Source organism: Camelus dromedarius, chromosome 5 (genome assembly GCF_036321535.1).
Source record: "Camelus dromedarius isolate mCamDro1 chromosome 5, mCamDro1.pat, whole genome shotgun sequence".
Lineage (NCBI taxonomy): Eukaryota > Metazoa > Chordata > Mammalia > Artiodactyla > Camelidae > Camelus > Camelus dromedarius.
This window is the reverse complement of record NC_087440.1, coordinates 54,402,038-54,418,331: the sequence shown is the minus strand read 5'-3', so window position 1 is coordinate 54,418,331 and position 16,294 is coordinate 54,402,038. Positions and strand designations below refer to the sequence as shown.

At 38.5% G+C, this 16,294-nt stretch overlaps 1 protein-coding gene across 2 annotated transcripts; it reads right to left on the bottom strand.

The window, feature by feature from the left end:
- Window positions 1–516: 516 nt before the first annotated feature.
- Window positions 517–15,096, bottom strand: CDKN3 (cyclin dependent kinase inhibitor 3). Of its 2 annotated transcripts, none has more exons than XM_064485968.1 (8): window positions 15,012–15,096; window positions 12,580–12,662; window positions 11,229–11,284; window positions 10,666–10,710; window positions 8,075–8,294; window positions 4,327–4,358; window positions 2,233–2,336; window positions 517–754 (listed from the first exon to the last, which is right to left on the bottom strand). In XM_064485968.1, the coding sequence occupies exons 1-8, from the start codon at window positions 15,018–15,020 to the stop codon at window positions 668–670; spliced, it is 636 nt and encodes a 211-aa protein (XP_064342038.1). In that variant the 5' UTR covers window positions 15,021–15,096; the 3' UTR covers window positions 517–667. The 2 variants fall into 2 exon arrangements, with proteins under 2 accessions (XP_064342038.1, XP_010981240.1); XM_010982938.3 differs by having other exon boundaries at window positions 519–754; window positions 8,075–8,297; window positions 15,012–15,088.
- Window positions 15,097–16,294: the final 1,198 nt, after the last annotated feature.

The following is a 16,294-nucleotide window of genomic DNA, read 5'->3' as shown; positions in this document are numbered from 1 at the left end:
AAGTGCTTTATAAAATAAATGTAAAAGAGGGATTAAATTCATCCCATGTAGTTCCTAGGGTGAAAAAATGAATACTCTAAAAAGAGAGCAGCTGTCTGAACCAGTGAATTACTCATCTGGGAGAATGTTCCAGCAAATGCTGGGTAAACACCTGTTGGGGATGATATGGCATTGGGAGGGAGGTGATGAGAAGATTCAAGTTCTGTATGTCTATGAAGTAGAAGAAACAAAGAGAATTTTCAGAGGAATAGAGGGTAAGAGTTATTTAAATAATTTTTTCATGGCTCATACCAATTTTCATATGTATTACTATGTCATATGCCACCCAGAAGCTACCAATAATAATATGAAGTTAAAGTGTGGTAAAAAGTAAAAATATGCAGTCAGGCATTTTTCCATATGCTTTTTTTCAGCATTACCTCCAAGTAAAATATACCAGAGCAGCTAGTGCATTTCTAAAAAGGAAAATTGTATAGCAATTTTTCTATCTCCTATAAGAGATGAAAGAGACAATGAAATTTGTCAATAAAAGCTTTAGGAATATCTGCACACATACATTTACATTCAATTTGATAACACTAGTAATTTCATTTCAATACAGATTATGTTAGAGAACTCAAATTTTAGACATGGTCATATATATATATGTGATTTAAAATAATTATTTTTATCTAGATACAGATCTTGATAGTGAATCTCTTGATGATAGATGTGCAGCTAGTTTGTCCCGGAACTCATGAAGATAATTATATTGCTGAAAAAAGTAAAGATATATTGAAATATTGTATAAAGCTAGTTAGAGAGTAGTCATGACACTAACAGGGATCAGGAATCAAAAAAATACTTGCTGAACAATTCTATATCCTTTTGGGTAAGGAGGCATTTACTTACAAAACTCATAGGGAAGTTTTATCTTTCAATAAAGCTACATATAGTGTGAAAACTATTGCTTTAAAAATCTCTAAAGATCAGAAAGTAGAATGAAATACAGGGGAATGTTTTATAAATCTGTAAAATCCTTCCTCCCTTTACCAGCAGGAGCAAGTAAGATTAAAAATAACCCACGAAGGCATTCTTTTTTGCTAATGTATTTTCCCCTGGGGAGTAAGTACAGGGGAGCAGGCACTTTTCTGCAGCAATTAACAGTAGTATATTCAAGAAAATCTATTTCTTAATTTACAAAAGCCTTAGTTTTCTGCTTTTTGTGATGATAATCTGTTTGGAACAATTTTCATAGTCGATAATATTAAAATCACTAATCTTAACAGATAAGCAAAATTAAAAAACCTTTAAATAATTTATTTGGAGATTTAATAGCTCTCCAGAGGATATTCCTGTTCTACCAGTAATCTCATTTATATTACTATCGTGAAGTTGAAACTGCACACTGCTATTTACATCAGTGCAGAGATGCAAAAAGCACGTTTGCTGCAGAATGCTGAGGTGGTAAATGGGCAGCCCATATCAATGTGGGCTTAATTCTCTCCCAAGATTAAGCAGGTAAAACATGCACTACACATAAATATATATGTATGTCTGACCATGTATTTTGTTTCAAAGAAAGACTTGAGAACATCTTGAATTTGAAGCATCATTTGATTTTAAAAGACAATATGGGAAGCTTCTCTGTTTCCAGAAACTGCTCCTCTGACTTAGTCCTAAAGCTGAGACCAGGTAATTGGGAAAGAAAGGCAAGTTAGCTTTACAGATTTACAGATAAACAATATCCTTGGGGCACTGCTTCGGCAGTGTTTTTGGTGTTAAAGGCAAAGTAAATGTGAGAGATGTCACTTTGGTTATCCACAGCAAAGGATAATGAGCATTGCTTTACATTTTTCATATGTCATTCATCTACCCTTGTTAAATGTTTTGGTGATACAGTGATAGGGTCTTCACGAGGTCTTTTTGGTTAAAAGTACGCCGAGGAAACTACCAAGTTTATAGTAACCATCTCATTTTTCCAGGTGAGATGACCCATTCCCAGAACTGAATGGGCAAAAACTGAACAGTAGCGGATCCTAGAAGATTAAACTGGGAAATTCAAATTTTTTCATCATTTTGTTTGAAACCTGAACTTTTTCAGACATCCAGACATTTAGAAATGTAAATTAAAAAAATCAAAATATAAACAGGTGATATATGAATAATAGAATGCTTTGGATTTTCACTGCCCTTTTGATGATGTGTTACACTGTATTTGTAAGTCTGTCCCTGACCAGTCAGCATCCTTACCTTTATGGTCTGTATGGCCCCAGATCCTCTTAGGTCTCTCAGGCTGTCTATGGCTTGCTGTGGTGATACTGTGTCAGACAGGTAGAGGAGGAGACATGCAGCTACTAATAGAACATGAGAGAAAAATAGTGTATTATGTATAATTTGTTGTATTATTATAGTACATTATACATTAATGATCAGTTTACACTTAATTCACACTTCTGTTGGTGCAGAACACTGAGTTTGGTGTAACTGTTCAAAATGAATTAGAAGACTGAAGCCTTTTAGTTTGTATTTTTGACAGTTAAATTATGATTTAAATGACTGGCTGAATTAAAGTTTAACACTGCCTTTATCTTTTTTTTAACAGCTTTATTGAGTTATAATTCATATACCATATAATTCATTCAAAGCGTACAATTTAGTGGATTTTACTGTATTCACAGGTATGTGCAGCCATCACCAAAGTCAGTTTTAGAACATTTTCATCACCTCAAAAAGAAACACTATATGCTTTTATCATCATCCCCCATCACCCTGGCACTAAGCGACAATAATCTACCTTCTGTCTTTATGGATTTGCCTATTCCAGACATTTCATATACAAAGAATCATATGTGATCTTCTGTGACTGGCTTCTTTCACTTGGCATAACGTGTTCAAGATTCATACATACTGTGGTGGGTGTCAATACTTCATTCCTTTGTATGGATGAATAATATTCCATTGTATGGGTATACATTTTGTTTATCCACTTGTCAGTTGATAGGAATTTAGGTTGTTTCCGTATTTTGGCTGTTATGAATAATGCAGCTTTTTTCTTTCTTTCTCTCTCTCTTCTTTCTATTCCTTTCTTTCCTTTCTTTCCTTTCTTTCTTTTCTTTCTTTCTTTCTTTCTTTCTTTCTTTCTTTCTTTCTTTCTTTCTTTCTTTCTTTCTTTCTTTCTTTCTTTCTTTCTTTCTTTCTATTGAGTTATAGTCAGTTTACAATGTGTCAACTTCTGGTGTAAAGCAGTTTTTCGGTTATATATGAACATACATATATATTCATTGTCACATTTTTTTTCACCATGAGCTACCACAAGATCTTGAATATATTTCCCTGTGCTATAAAGTATAAACTTGTTTATCTATTCTATATATATTCCTGTCAGTATCTACAAATCTCGAACTATGAATAATGCAGCTTTAAGCATTCGTGTACAAGTTTTGTGTGGACATGTTTTCATTTCTTTTGGGTATATACCTAGGAGTGGATACATGGTTCATATGATAACTGTATGGTTAACTGTTTGAAGAAGTACTGCCGGGGATTTTCCAATTTCTCCACATCCTCACCAACGCTTGTTTTCTATTTTTTGGATAATAGCCATCCAGATGGGTATTATGTGGTATCTCATTGTGGTTTTGACTTGCATTTCTCTGATGACTTATGATGTTGAGCATCTTTACGTGTGCTTATTGGTCATTTGTATATTTTGTTCGGAGAAATGTCTGTTCAGATTCTTTGCCCATTTTTTAATTGGGTTGTTTGTTTTTTTGATACTTTATATAGTCTTGGTAAGTCCCTTGTTAGCTATATGGTTTAAAAATTTTTTTTCACCATTCTGTGGATTGTCTTTTCATTTTGATAGTGTTATCGAAACAAATTCTATAAGTCTGATACTTTCCAACCCTAAAAGGAATAACTGTTACTCCCAACGTGGCAATTTATTAACTTTCTTTTTCTAACACATTTTTAAAAAGTTTAAACATACATAACTTTGGCTTTCATACTTATGTTACCCATGGATATTGTTTAGAAGTCAGTATCATGCATAATACCTGCATAGGGAGAACATTAGGAAATAAAACAAAACATAAGAATGTAGGTGCTAAGACTTGTAAATTATGTTTTGCAGAATCCACCAAAACAGTCCTGAAAATACCTTCCACTCCCACCCAAGCTTTCTAGGGAACACCAAATTTAGGGCTTTAAATAATCCTTTGGGTCTCGGTAGACGTATATTGTGTTTTGTTTCATTTTCATACAAAGTGAGCATATGGCCCAGAAACACAAATTTTCTTACTTTGAGGTTAAAAAAATACTGAATAATGGAAATATATTTCTTACCAAGACAAGATCTCCCAAGTCCTCCATAACAGCTGAAAGGGAAGTACAATTTTGAAGTTTGTACATTTTCATTGCATCCCAACAATTACAACTAAAGACTTGCTCCTTCTGCCTTCTATTTCTACTCTAATACCTAGCACAGTGCCTTGTACCCAGAGATTTATATATATTTATATATAAATATTTTAGATTTATATATATATATTTATATATAAATATTTTAGATTTATATATATATATTTGAATTAATCAGGAGCAAAGTGTGCTTTTTTATTTGTTGGGAGGTGCTCTGAACACCTCTAAGGGACAAGGTAGGCAGGGCCTTTTCACTGATCTCTTTAAACATCTGAGGAGTGGAACTTGTTACTAATTTGATAGAAATCAGACTACTTTTTACCAACTGCCACTTTATTTTTCTCTAAACAAAACCTTAGTGGCTATGGGACAAGCCTGTAACTCTTCATTCATCTAAGAGTACAGAGGCAGTGTCTCATAGGGGTTCAGAGCATGGGCTTTCGAGCCTCACTGCCTGGGGCTGAATCCTGAATCTGTCATTTATTAGACGTGTGAACCTAAGTTATTTAACCTCTCTGGGCCTCGGCCTTTTCACCTCTAAGATGGGGACAGCAGCAGTACCCATGTCATAGTGAGGACTGAAGGAGGTAACATTTGTAAAGCTTACAACAGAGCTTGGTGCAGACTGAGAAGTAACTGAACGTCAGCTGCTCTTATGCAGCACTGTGAAGAAATGAGCAGTTCTGCAGAAGTGGATTTTCTAGAAAAATGAGGATTAATCCTCAAACCAATAAAACCATTTAAATCAGTTTCAAAGATCCTAAAAAAGTGTATTACATACTTCCTAACTTTCTTGGAGGGCATACTGATCTAACTCCGTGCTGATGACATGAACATCAGTGCTGTAGTGTGGTCTAGATGGAGCTGGAGAAACATGTCTTGTGATTGATACGATGGGAGACAGAGGACCAAGCAGGTACTGATCCCCGGAGAATTCATGAGCTTGCTTTCTACAAAGTGTCCCAGCTGGAGGCCTGATTCAGGGATGAGGATCTACTAGTTAAAGGGAAAGAGAGCGAGAACATTTTAGTGGCTTTCTGCAGATTAAGATATACCACTTTATATCTCTTGGTATCTTTATCTTTCCTCCTCTGTTTGATTGATTCCTACTCATCCTTCAAAACTTATCTCAAATTTCATTCCTGAAATGGCTCTGTGCCTGCACAGGAACCACTGCCATCCTCTGTACTGCCTTGTATACACCTGTTCTGGTCTTACTACACTTACGTGATAGTGTTGTTAATTCTGGGTTCCTTGAGGGTGGGGACTGTGCCTCAGAGTGTGTTTTGTATTCACAATGTTTGGTACTGCTGGGTTGAACTATGTTCCCAGAAGGATATGTTCAGTCTTAGTCCCCGGTACTGTGAATGTAACCTTATTTGAAAATCGGGTCTTTACAGATGCAATCAAGTGAAGATGAGGTCATTAGGGTGGGCTCTAACCCAATATGCCTGTGTCCTTATATGACGAAACACCGTATGAAGACACAGACACACAGGAAGAATCATGGGACAACAGAGGAGTGATGCTGCCCTGAGCCAAGGAACCCCAAGGACTGATGGCTGCCACCAGTAGCCGGGAAGAGGTGAGGAAGGAGGACTCTACCCAGAATCTCAGAGGCAGTATGGCCCTGCTGCCATCTTGAGTTGGACTTCCAGTCTCCAGAACTGGGAGGGAATACATTTCTGTTTTTTAAGCTACCCAGTTTTTAAAAAAAGGTACATTTTTACAACAGCCCTAGGAAATGGCATAATACAATAGGCAAGCAGTGTTCACTGATTTTTTGAATAACAAAAATGTCCAGGGAAAACCAGGGAGATAGCACTGGTCGACAACACAACAGAGGAAAAAACTAACCAGACCCTGTGTCTGAGGGATAAACTCTAATGCTGTATGGCAATGGAAGCACTCAAAGATGGTAGAATGGAAAAAAAATCATCTTTGTCCAAACAAACTTTAGTCACTGTGGGGACACCTTTGAAAGCTCTAGGACAATGAAAATTTCTAGTCATCAGATGCTTTATTTTATGGGACCCTGAAGCATTCAGCATATGCAAGACTGCCCATCTACCTTTCCATCGTGTTTATAGTCAAATATCAGAGCGTTTGGTTTGCTAGAACCTGCTGGAGTAGAATGTGTTAAGCTTCTCCAGACTGAGCTAATTTGATCTCTAGTGATGTTTCAGTAGAGGCTGCTTTCAAAAAAACAATTCCTATTTGAAAAAAAAGTCTCAGAACTGGTTTGAAAAGTGGGCCCCAAAATTATAAAATATTTAGTGGGGGAGGGTACAGCTCAAGTGCATGCATGAGGTCCTGGGTTCAATCCTCAGTACTTCCTCTAAGAATAAATAACTAAGTAAATCTAATTACCTCCCCCCACCAAAAAAGCAAAAATTATAAAATATTTTCCACTAGCTCCATCGAACTACCTAATGTTATTTTTTCTTAGTCTTATCAGGAAATTTAGCATAGACATTTGTGTTTATTCTAAAATTCTGCTTTTACAGTTAGTAGTGGGTAAAAGATCCTATTTTTCCATAGAGAAAGGTTGGAAACTGTAGAGTGTAGGATGAATCTCCTACTCGGCAGGCTGTAGTTCTCTATATCAGAGTTTAGTCTGGTCCAAACAGGTATGTGTCCCCAAAGACCCTTGTGCAGTTGGTTTGCTTTCAGAACATGAACTATGGGCACGAAGCCCCTGAGTTCTAGGTGTAAGGAGAGAAGCTGGCTAGGCTTGCCCTTTTCCTAGGTGCTCTGACGCTACTCGGTTATTTGGTATAGTTTGTATACTTTCCAGCTCAAAGCAATGACCTTAGAGCTTTTGAGGTTTTACACTATTTAATGCTCTATCTTGTTCCAGAAAGGATTAAGCAGATTAGGATACAAAAAACAATATGTGTAGAGAAGGACCAGTTTTCTCCCTGTGGCCTGTTCACCTCTGCTCTGTGGGCCTTGCTTCTGGCAGAACTATGGCTATTTCCCCAGCACCACCTGGAGTCTTTGCAACGCTACTGTCTACTGCTGATTGTCACTCTCTTCTTCCTTCCTCCAAGCTACTTTTTCCTTCTCTCATTTTTTTTCCTTATCCCATTTTATTTTGTTTTAAACTTTCATAGCAGCAGCTTAGGTACAGCCACTGGCAAACAATGAGAGTCCCTCTTTCATTCCGGTAGCAAGTTCATATCATCAAATATACTTTGTAAGTCATGTTTTTAGGGTTGCTCATTGCTTTAGGGATGATTTCTTTGCTGCTAATTTTTAAAATGTTGACTTTCTTGCTGTTAGAAGCCTCTAAGCAAATGAAAGGCCAACTAATAGGCAAGGTGTTGCTACATAACAAGAAGGATGCCCCCACCTTTTGGGGAAGGAGAGGACCCCAAAATTATGAGTAAAGGTCTAAGACAAAAGGAAAGGGGAAAAAAAGCTTGTTACCCTATTCTAAACATTTCCAAATCTACTCACTTATTGTCCTTACTCTTCAAAAGTCATAATGACAAATATCTGAGTGCTTGCTCTGTGCCAGGCACTGTGTCAGTACTTTTCATGCATCACCTCCTTTTAATCTTGCAACAAACTAGAAGGCAGGTAGTAACTGCAGAAGGAAGCAATAATTCGAGAAATCATTTTGACTAGGACATTTCTCATGTCACGTACGGAGAAAAGGAGAACGTACTGTATTAAGGTTTTTCGGTTGTTTTTAAGGCAGATTTCAAGCTCCTCCATTATTTCACAGCAGCCGGCTATGTCAGGAGTCCCTCCATCTGGGATTGGATGATGATGAGTGATAATTCCGTACTTATGGTAGAGGTCCAAAAGGTTTGGAACTCTATATTTTGACAGTTCCCCTCTGGTGCAGAAAACAAATATGTCTTGTATACCATAGCTCTTTAGTTCTTCTGCCAATAGACCAACATACACAAGGACACACATGGACAGAACATTACAAGTTGAAATACAGTCAGGAGGGAAAACATGGAGTAAAATTTCTTAGCTGAACAAAGCAAATAACAAATGATAATCTATTAAATTTGAAGTGTTTAGTGATAATCTAAAACAATGCTGATCTGGTTTCAAACTAACGTAAAAACCAAGTCACTAAGCACAAAATAGGAATTAGAAACATCTGAACCAAAAGGTGATTAAAATTAAACCTGACTTCAAAATGCTTTTTACTGGATTTTAAGATGTCAGTTATACTGCTGTTCTTGAAAAAAATTTTTTTACAATAAATACTGCTTTAAATTTTAAAACACCTAATATTTCAAAATAAACTCCTGAGAAGGAAGGATAGCACATTTTTTGCCCCTGTTTTCATCTCATCAGGTCAACCGTGTTTGCTACCTTCAAGGCTCTGTAATTTTGGTATACCCTCCACATTATGTACAAAACCTCCAGCATCACTATGGTCATCTTGTATTCTTGCTTGTATTTGTGCTGTACCGTACTGTTATGGATTTAATTTTGTGGACTAGGTTTCTAGGAAGTAAAGCATTTACTGCATTAGAATTATGTGACTTAGCTAATTTCAGCATAATGATATGAACCAAGTGACAGTACTGTAGGCCATTCTGTTCTATGGCAATAGTCACGACAGAGCATTTGGTTCAAAATGAATAATCCTGGCTGATCTGAGCCCCCTTTCTCTCTCTGCACCCCTTAAATCCAAGGACATTTAGCTATTTAAGTACAAAGTACCTTTCATCATGACCCTCCAGACCTGAACCTGAAATATGGCTAGTCCAAATTCAGATGTATTATAAATGTAAAATACATATCTGATTTCAAAGACCAAGAACAAAAAAGCCTCATCTCATTAATAATTTGTTTCATACTTAAAACTTATTGAAGTGATACTATTTAGGCTATATAAGGTTAAATAAAATACACTATTAAAATTTTTACCTGTTTTTATTTTTTTTAATGGGCTGCTAGAAAACGTCAAGTTACACATATGGCTTCTATTTGTGGCTCCCAATATATTTCTATTGGACAGGGCTGCTCTAGATAGTACTACTGTACTTCTGTACTTATAAAAGGCTTTAACTTGTAATTAACATACTTAACCATTTTTAAGAGACTAGGTAATTTTCTAGGTAATTTTCTATTTGCCTCTTGTACACATTGGATAATTTCTATTATGTAGATTTCAACTTTCCTAGAAAGAAACCTGACGTGGGACCACAGGAAGTGCTGCAGGGAGATTGTAGCTCTCCTCCATCAAACACTGTCATCTGTTTTGTATACTGGATTCCCTTTAAGATTTCATTGGAAGAGAAAAAGATTTGGTAAAAAAACTGGAAACTCCTTTTTCAGACAAGACTAAGTGAATAGGGCTTTACCAAATGTGCAGGAGTGGTTCTTGAACCAATGGTTTAAATGATATTTTGCTTATGATTTAAATGTTCTCCAAATGGAAATTTCCTACCATAGTGGGTATCTCTAGAGCAGAAAATCTTCACAAATACTGTAACGGTCAACTGATCTATTACCCTTTTTAAATCTTTTTTTGATTGGTAGATTAAAGGAAGTAAATTAGAAAATTGATACTCTGGGATAACCAGAAAAAAATTTAAGGTTTATAAAATCTATATAGAGTTAAACAATATATACATTTTTATTTTGGTTTTTTATAAGGACCTTGGTAGGACCATTAGGCTTGAGATATTCCAGGCCAACGAGAATATATTTTGAGAAATTGAATTTGTTGGTATTATGCAAAATATAAATTCCAAATTGGGGTAGATTATCAGGATATACATAAGATTATGAGACTTGAGGCTATGGTGGTATTAACATCCTTGGGTGTGTGAAGATCAGATCCTATTCCATCTTTTCCACCTAGACATTGGTTCTCTAAATTTTCTAACTGGGTTGGACAATTTCACTACAACCTCTGTGTTCCCAGATCAGGCTTAATTTCCAGCATCACAGTCAAGTCTGTAAAGAACCGTATGCTCAAAGCTCTGGGTGCTGCAATGTCAGTTTCCCATTTACATGCTTATCTCCCTCTAACTTATACATTCTAACCTGAAAGAACAATAAGTGAAAAGCAGCACTATGTTCAGTAAGTGATGAGTTCTCTTTGCCCTTTACAGATACCTCTTCACATATTAGAGTAAGTCTATAGTTTGAAACTTTATGAAATACCAAACATTTATTTGGAAAATTCAGAAGAGACTATAGTTTGTTCTTTTTGACAAAGAGATTTTCAGTATTATTAAAAAAAAAAAACCTATTAAGATGGTTCTATCATATTGTACCTACCTGTATCTTTTTGGATGTTTCTTCTAACGTCTTTAAATTTACAACCTGTAAGTAGTAACAAGGCAAGTGAAAGAGTCAGTGTTTGGTCATAAATAACAAGTATATTTAAACACAGATCTAGCTACTGTAGAAAATCATTACACATGATCATTTATGTGCTTCAGTTCCATTTTGAATGTGAATTTCAATTTCTTATATTTTTAGGAATATAAATCACACGGATTCATAGATTCCAGCTGAAGGTACTCTTAATCTAAGGACTCCCTATTCTGTGTCCTTTCTGTAATACGTACCAGCTGTAGTCCTTGGCCTTACATTGTATCCCAGTGTTGTTTTATTAAGATAAGTAAGTCAGAAATGGAGAGCCGTGAATGTGGATTTGGATGAGTTGAAGAGGGGATCTACGTTCCCTTCTCTCTAGCCCATCAAGAGGGTTTCCAGAAGTGAGTTCCCAGTGTTGGTCTGTGAAATTCCCTTACTGCTCAGTACCGAGAATGATGTGTTGGCTGACAAAAAAATTATTTAAAATATCTCAGTAGGAAGCTACCTGTAGTGCCACCTACCTGGAAGAGCACATAAACCAAGAAACTGAGAACAATTCACTTGTGACAGGGGTAGCCTGAAAAGAATATAACATTATCCAGTTTAGTTCAAGTTAAAAAAAGGTTATAGATGAAAATTTATATAAACACGTGTGTTTGCCACTGAACAAAGGTGTTTTAAAGTTTTACAGTAGTCATAGAACAAAAATTCATGTTAAATATCAATGTATTGGTCACAAAAAGGCCTAGAAAGGCTGCAAATTTTAAAATAGGGACCTATCATTTGCTTTGTTACAATTTAAATCTTAAGAGTGGCAAGCTAATTTAAACTTACCTGGAAGAAAGGAACGCCTCGATTGCCTATAGCTAGTATAAAGTGCACTTAGGTTACCCTGTCATGTTACCTGAGATATTTTATATTAGTAATCTTAGGAAATAAGCTGGAAAATGTCCATCTGACAGTTTCCTCCCCAGCATTCATCCTACATTACTGTTTTAATATTTCTTTGTAGGACTTCCTTAAACAGATATAATGTTATAGAATAAAAACCACAGACCACCCATTCTTTGTGATAATGGATTCTGGTTAAAATGAAATAATTTCCAGAAATCCTATTCCCAATTTACTTAGGAACAAAGTGGGCAGAGGCTCACCTTGTCCATAAAACAGATGTGTTTAGAGGAAGAGAGGGGACTTTGAAAATTAGATGAGTTTTTGAGTTTAAAGGGGGTTGGATGGGGAAATGAAGGATAATAGCTATCTGACGGCAGAACAAAAGAACTTTAGGGACAACACTCTTTTTCTCTTCTTACAGTATGGACAGTGCTTAAAGAGAGAGATTATTAGATTTACAGGCTAAGAGAAAGCATTTGATTGCTGGTTGGAGAGAATCCGGTGTAAACATAAATCACTGCCAAGATTTAGAAGTTGATTTTATATAAAAATACTTGTTTTTGTTATTGTATCTATGGTAATATGGCTTTTATCTTAAACAAGGTCTGCTGATAGATGTATTACTGTGGCAAGCAGTTCTAGGATCTGAATAAATGATAAACGATATCTCATCCTAGGTTTGGTACACTATTCTTTTGTCATAAAAGAATAAAAGACTTTGGTACTAAATGGGAGAACATTCCAATCCTATCTCAACTCCTTGTTTCTACTATGGTTTGCTCAAGGTATAAGGAAGGAACTCCCATTACTCCCCCTTTACCCCCCAAAAAACACCTTACTCTATCATAAATAATTAAGATTAGAATTATATAATCAGCAGAAGAGAACCGTTTTCAATATGTAGACTAAATTTTACAAAGATTATAGATATACACATCAAGTATTTTAGCTCATCACTGATCAGAAATGTTCACGTACCATGATATTTGAATTGGAGTCTGTTCATCTTCAACAGGCTCTTCATCTGATGAGTCGAACTCACTTGTTTGCATTGAACTAGGCTTCAAAAGAAATCCATTATGTTAAATAACCGTAAAGAATATTTACAAATAGTTTTAGTATAGCTGACCCTTGCTTAAACACACACTGATGCATATTTGCGATTTATTCAACCTGGATTATCAGAGAAATCTGCAATGTCAATAATAAGCTATTGCATTTACCATCCTATTAATAATTACACCACTATACAGTGGAAAGAGTGTTGGACTGGGAACCAAGAAATCTGGCTTCTAGTCTTGGCTCTGCCACTTACTGTAGAAACTTGAACAAGTAACTTCAGTTTCTACTGGATCTCAGTGTTCCAAAACTATAAAGTGAGGAGATTTATTCACTCATTCACAAACATTTCTTGGACACCTTAATTTGCCAAGCTCTGGAGAGGCAAAGATCCATAAAATAAACAGCTTGCCTTCAGTGCAGCTGGAGAGACAGGGTGTACATAAGTTAAAGAAAGTCAGAAGTGTTAAAATGGAAGCATAAACTATGCACTTTAGAGCCCAGAAAGGAGTGACTGGCTGCTTTGGGAGCTGGGGAAAGCTTCACAGAGGACAGACCCGTTAGTTGGGTTTTGATGGATGAACAGGAGGTTTTTAGGCAGAGAAGTTAAGGCAGTTAAGGCAAAAAGAGAAAGGGCTTGTGTACAGTATAGTCCCTTGGTTTCCGTGGGAGGGGAGGATTGGTTCGTTCCAGGACCACCACCACCAACCCCCCATGGGGTTCAAAATCTACCAATGCTCAAGTCCCTTATATAAAACAACGAGGTACAGTTGGCACTCCACATCTGTGGATACCAAAGGCCGACTGTAGGCAGGAACTACGATATCAGAGCAGAGGAGAGGAAGCTAAAGAAGTAGTTTCTTCCACCCCATTTCTCAAAAGAATACCCCCATACAGCCCAGTAGTTTGGTTGGGGAGGGTGGGGATGGGAGTATAACCTGCCCTTAACTTCATGAATCATCAGACTAGAGAGATTGAGATGGACTTTGTGTGCTGCCCTAAGGAGTTGAAACTCAGTCCTCTGGGAAGCATTTCTACATGGAAGATGTGCTGGAGTTTTATAGGACCAATAAAAAACACACCTTTCTTCTACTCCCTAGATGGAACCAACTGAGAGATGAGACACTGGAGAGGCAAATGGAGATCAATATATCAGTTTTATTACTGAGTGTCAGGTGAAGGATGTGGCTTTAAAGCCAAGGTCAAGTGGGCTTGTCAGTTCTTCACTCCAGAAATGGACTTATTCACCCAGTCCCAGGCAGTGATGGACAACCCAGGGCTCCCCTGTGGCAGACAGCACGCTAGAAAGTACTCTCTGCAAAGAGAAGGGAAGAAAGGGTTGAGCTACTTGTATTCAGCTCCTGCCAAACTCGGGGATCAGATCACACTCTCTTCGCCTTCTGGGGACAAGTGTAGAAAGAGGCCAGGAGTGAAGGACAGCTGATATTCCTCCACACGGAAACATGGGGATTAGCAAGCGTAACCGCCTAATGTCTTTTCTAGCTCTGAAGCTGTATTCCTTAATGGTCCCGTTTGTTACTACAAGTTCACACTGCAGAACCAGTTTAGGCCATGGATTTGAGCTGCTTTGGATCTGTCCGTATTATTATCAATTCAACTCAAACAAGCCCTTCAACGAGTTGTCAACCCTGGTGGTAGGTAATATGAGTCAGGTGGGGCTTCAGTTCCTTAAGCCTGTTTTTTTTTTCTTTCTTTCTCTTTAAAGCAGTTTTGATGATTCAGGATTTTCAACGTATGTGGTCCATTCACTCAGGCTCTCCCAGCCAGATTTATAAACCCCCAGAGTTGGACGTTTCCGCTCCTCCAGGCCCAGAGATTCTGAACCCTAGGGAAAGGGACGCAGTGCCAGGTGGCCCCGTAGGATGGTGACATTGGTCACACACCCACAAGCAGGGGTTGGCAATCGTCTTTCATGAAGTTTTCCCCGTCCAGGGGGCTCAGGGCAGCCCGGGACATGCTTTGGAGCTGGGGTATCAGGCTGAATGATGCACGGAGCCTCTTAAATTCTCTATGCCTTAGTTTCCTCCGTAAAATAGGGCTCAGCCCTCTATGGCAGGGCTGTCATGAGGCTTAGGAGACCCCGCAGACGGCAGCCCACAGCCTACAACAGGCGTACAGAGAATGTCAGTCTTCCCCTCGCCCGCCACCGACACTGTTCCTTTGCTGCCATCGTTCTCGCCGGTTCCTGGAAGCCCCACCTCCCCTACCCTGGACGGTTACTGCGCGAATCTTGCCGCGACCAGGCTCGGGCTGTCCCCGGGACCAAGAACCGGCCTCGGGACCGCTCCCATCCCTGCGGCTCCGTTCCTCCAATCCCCAGCCCGACTCACCGGCTTCATCGCTGTCCGCCCCACGTACTGACCGGCAGCCACCTCCTTCGGGAGGAGCAGGCGTCTCAGCCTCCGCCCCCGCAGCCAGCCCTCCCCTCCTCTCAGCTCATTGGTACATCATTCTGTGAGGTGGGGCGAGGTGGGGGGGGTTCTCTTTGGAACCAATCAGACCTTCTCTCTGTTTCTTACTCCGCCCCTCGGTGCCCTGGCTCGGCCTCTAACCGCTCATTGGGTCATAGGGAGCCTTTGAAAGACGCGCGGGAAAAGAGCCCTGCTGAATGTTGATTGGCTGCGAGGGCGCCCTCCTCCCGCCTCTACGCCAGTTGGGAGCGTCGAGGGGGCGGAGCGCTATCGCCGAAAGGCGGCCCTCAAGCTTTGGGGGATTCTGGAAAGCGGTTCTTTCTCAGGGCAGGATTTCATACTGGTCACAGGGTAGGTAGGGAATTTTGTTTTCTTAATTTTTAACTTTTTTTTTTTTTTTTTTTTTTTACTTTTAAGGTCATGGTGGGGAGCATTGGCCTGGAGCATCTTGTGAAAACACACCACATTCCATAGACTTTATAACTGTGGTCATATCTAGTTATACAAATACAATGGGACTCGCCAAAAATCCAGAATATAAATATACCTTATATGTGTGATGTTTATGTTACTTACCATTCCAAAATATAGACAAGTTAAGATGTAGATCAACGTTCCTATTCACTAAATATGAACGAAATAGTACTGTGTGAGGGGGAGATAAAAAGTCTCCAGAAAATTCTAAGTGCCGGTGTTTCTCAGTAATTGGCTATAACCTTAAAAAAAATGTATTTGATTACTCTCTCCCCCATTCTCCAGTCCCCATTTAGCTGACCACGGGGAAGAAAGTCACCTGGAGCAATATTACCTGCAGTTCTGACAGAAATACGCAGAAGTTTAAGCTCCCTGACTCATGTCTGGAAACCAGTGGGTGGAAAGCTACTGGAAAGAATTCTTTAGTAAAAGGAGATAGCACACTTTGACTTACGGACTGTATTAGTCAAAATTATCCAGAGAAAAGAACGAATGGGGTATGTTCATAAAGAGATTTATTTTAAGGAATTGGCTCCCACCGCTGTGGAGGCTTGGGAAGTCCAAAAGCTGATGGAGGAGGCTAGGGGGTGCTGGAGACTCAGGAAAAAGTTGTAGTTGTAGTTCAAAGGCAGTCTGCGTAGAACCAGGACTAGCTGGTGTTGCAAATGAAGTCCAAAAGCCATCTGCTGCAGAATCCCCGCTTGCCTTTTTGTTCTATTCAGGCCTAC

Coding starts and splice junctions, on each gene's coding strand:
- CDKN3 (XM_010982938.3), bottom strand. Junction 11,285..12,579: donor ACTCCAATTCAAATATCATG/GTACGTGAACAT, acceptor TATTCTTTTCAG/GCTACCCCTGTCACAAGTGA. Junction 4,359..8,074: donor AACCGAAAAACCTTAATACA/GTACGTTCTCCT, acceptor CTTCCCTTTCAG/CTGTTATGGAGGACTTGGGA.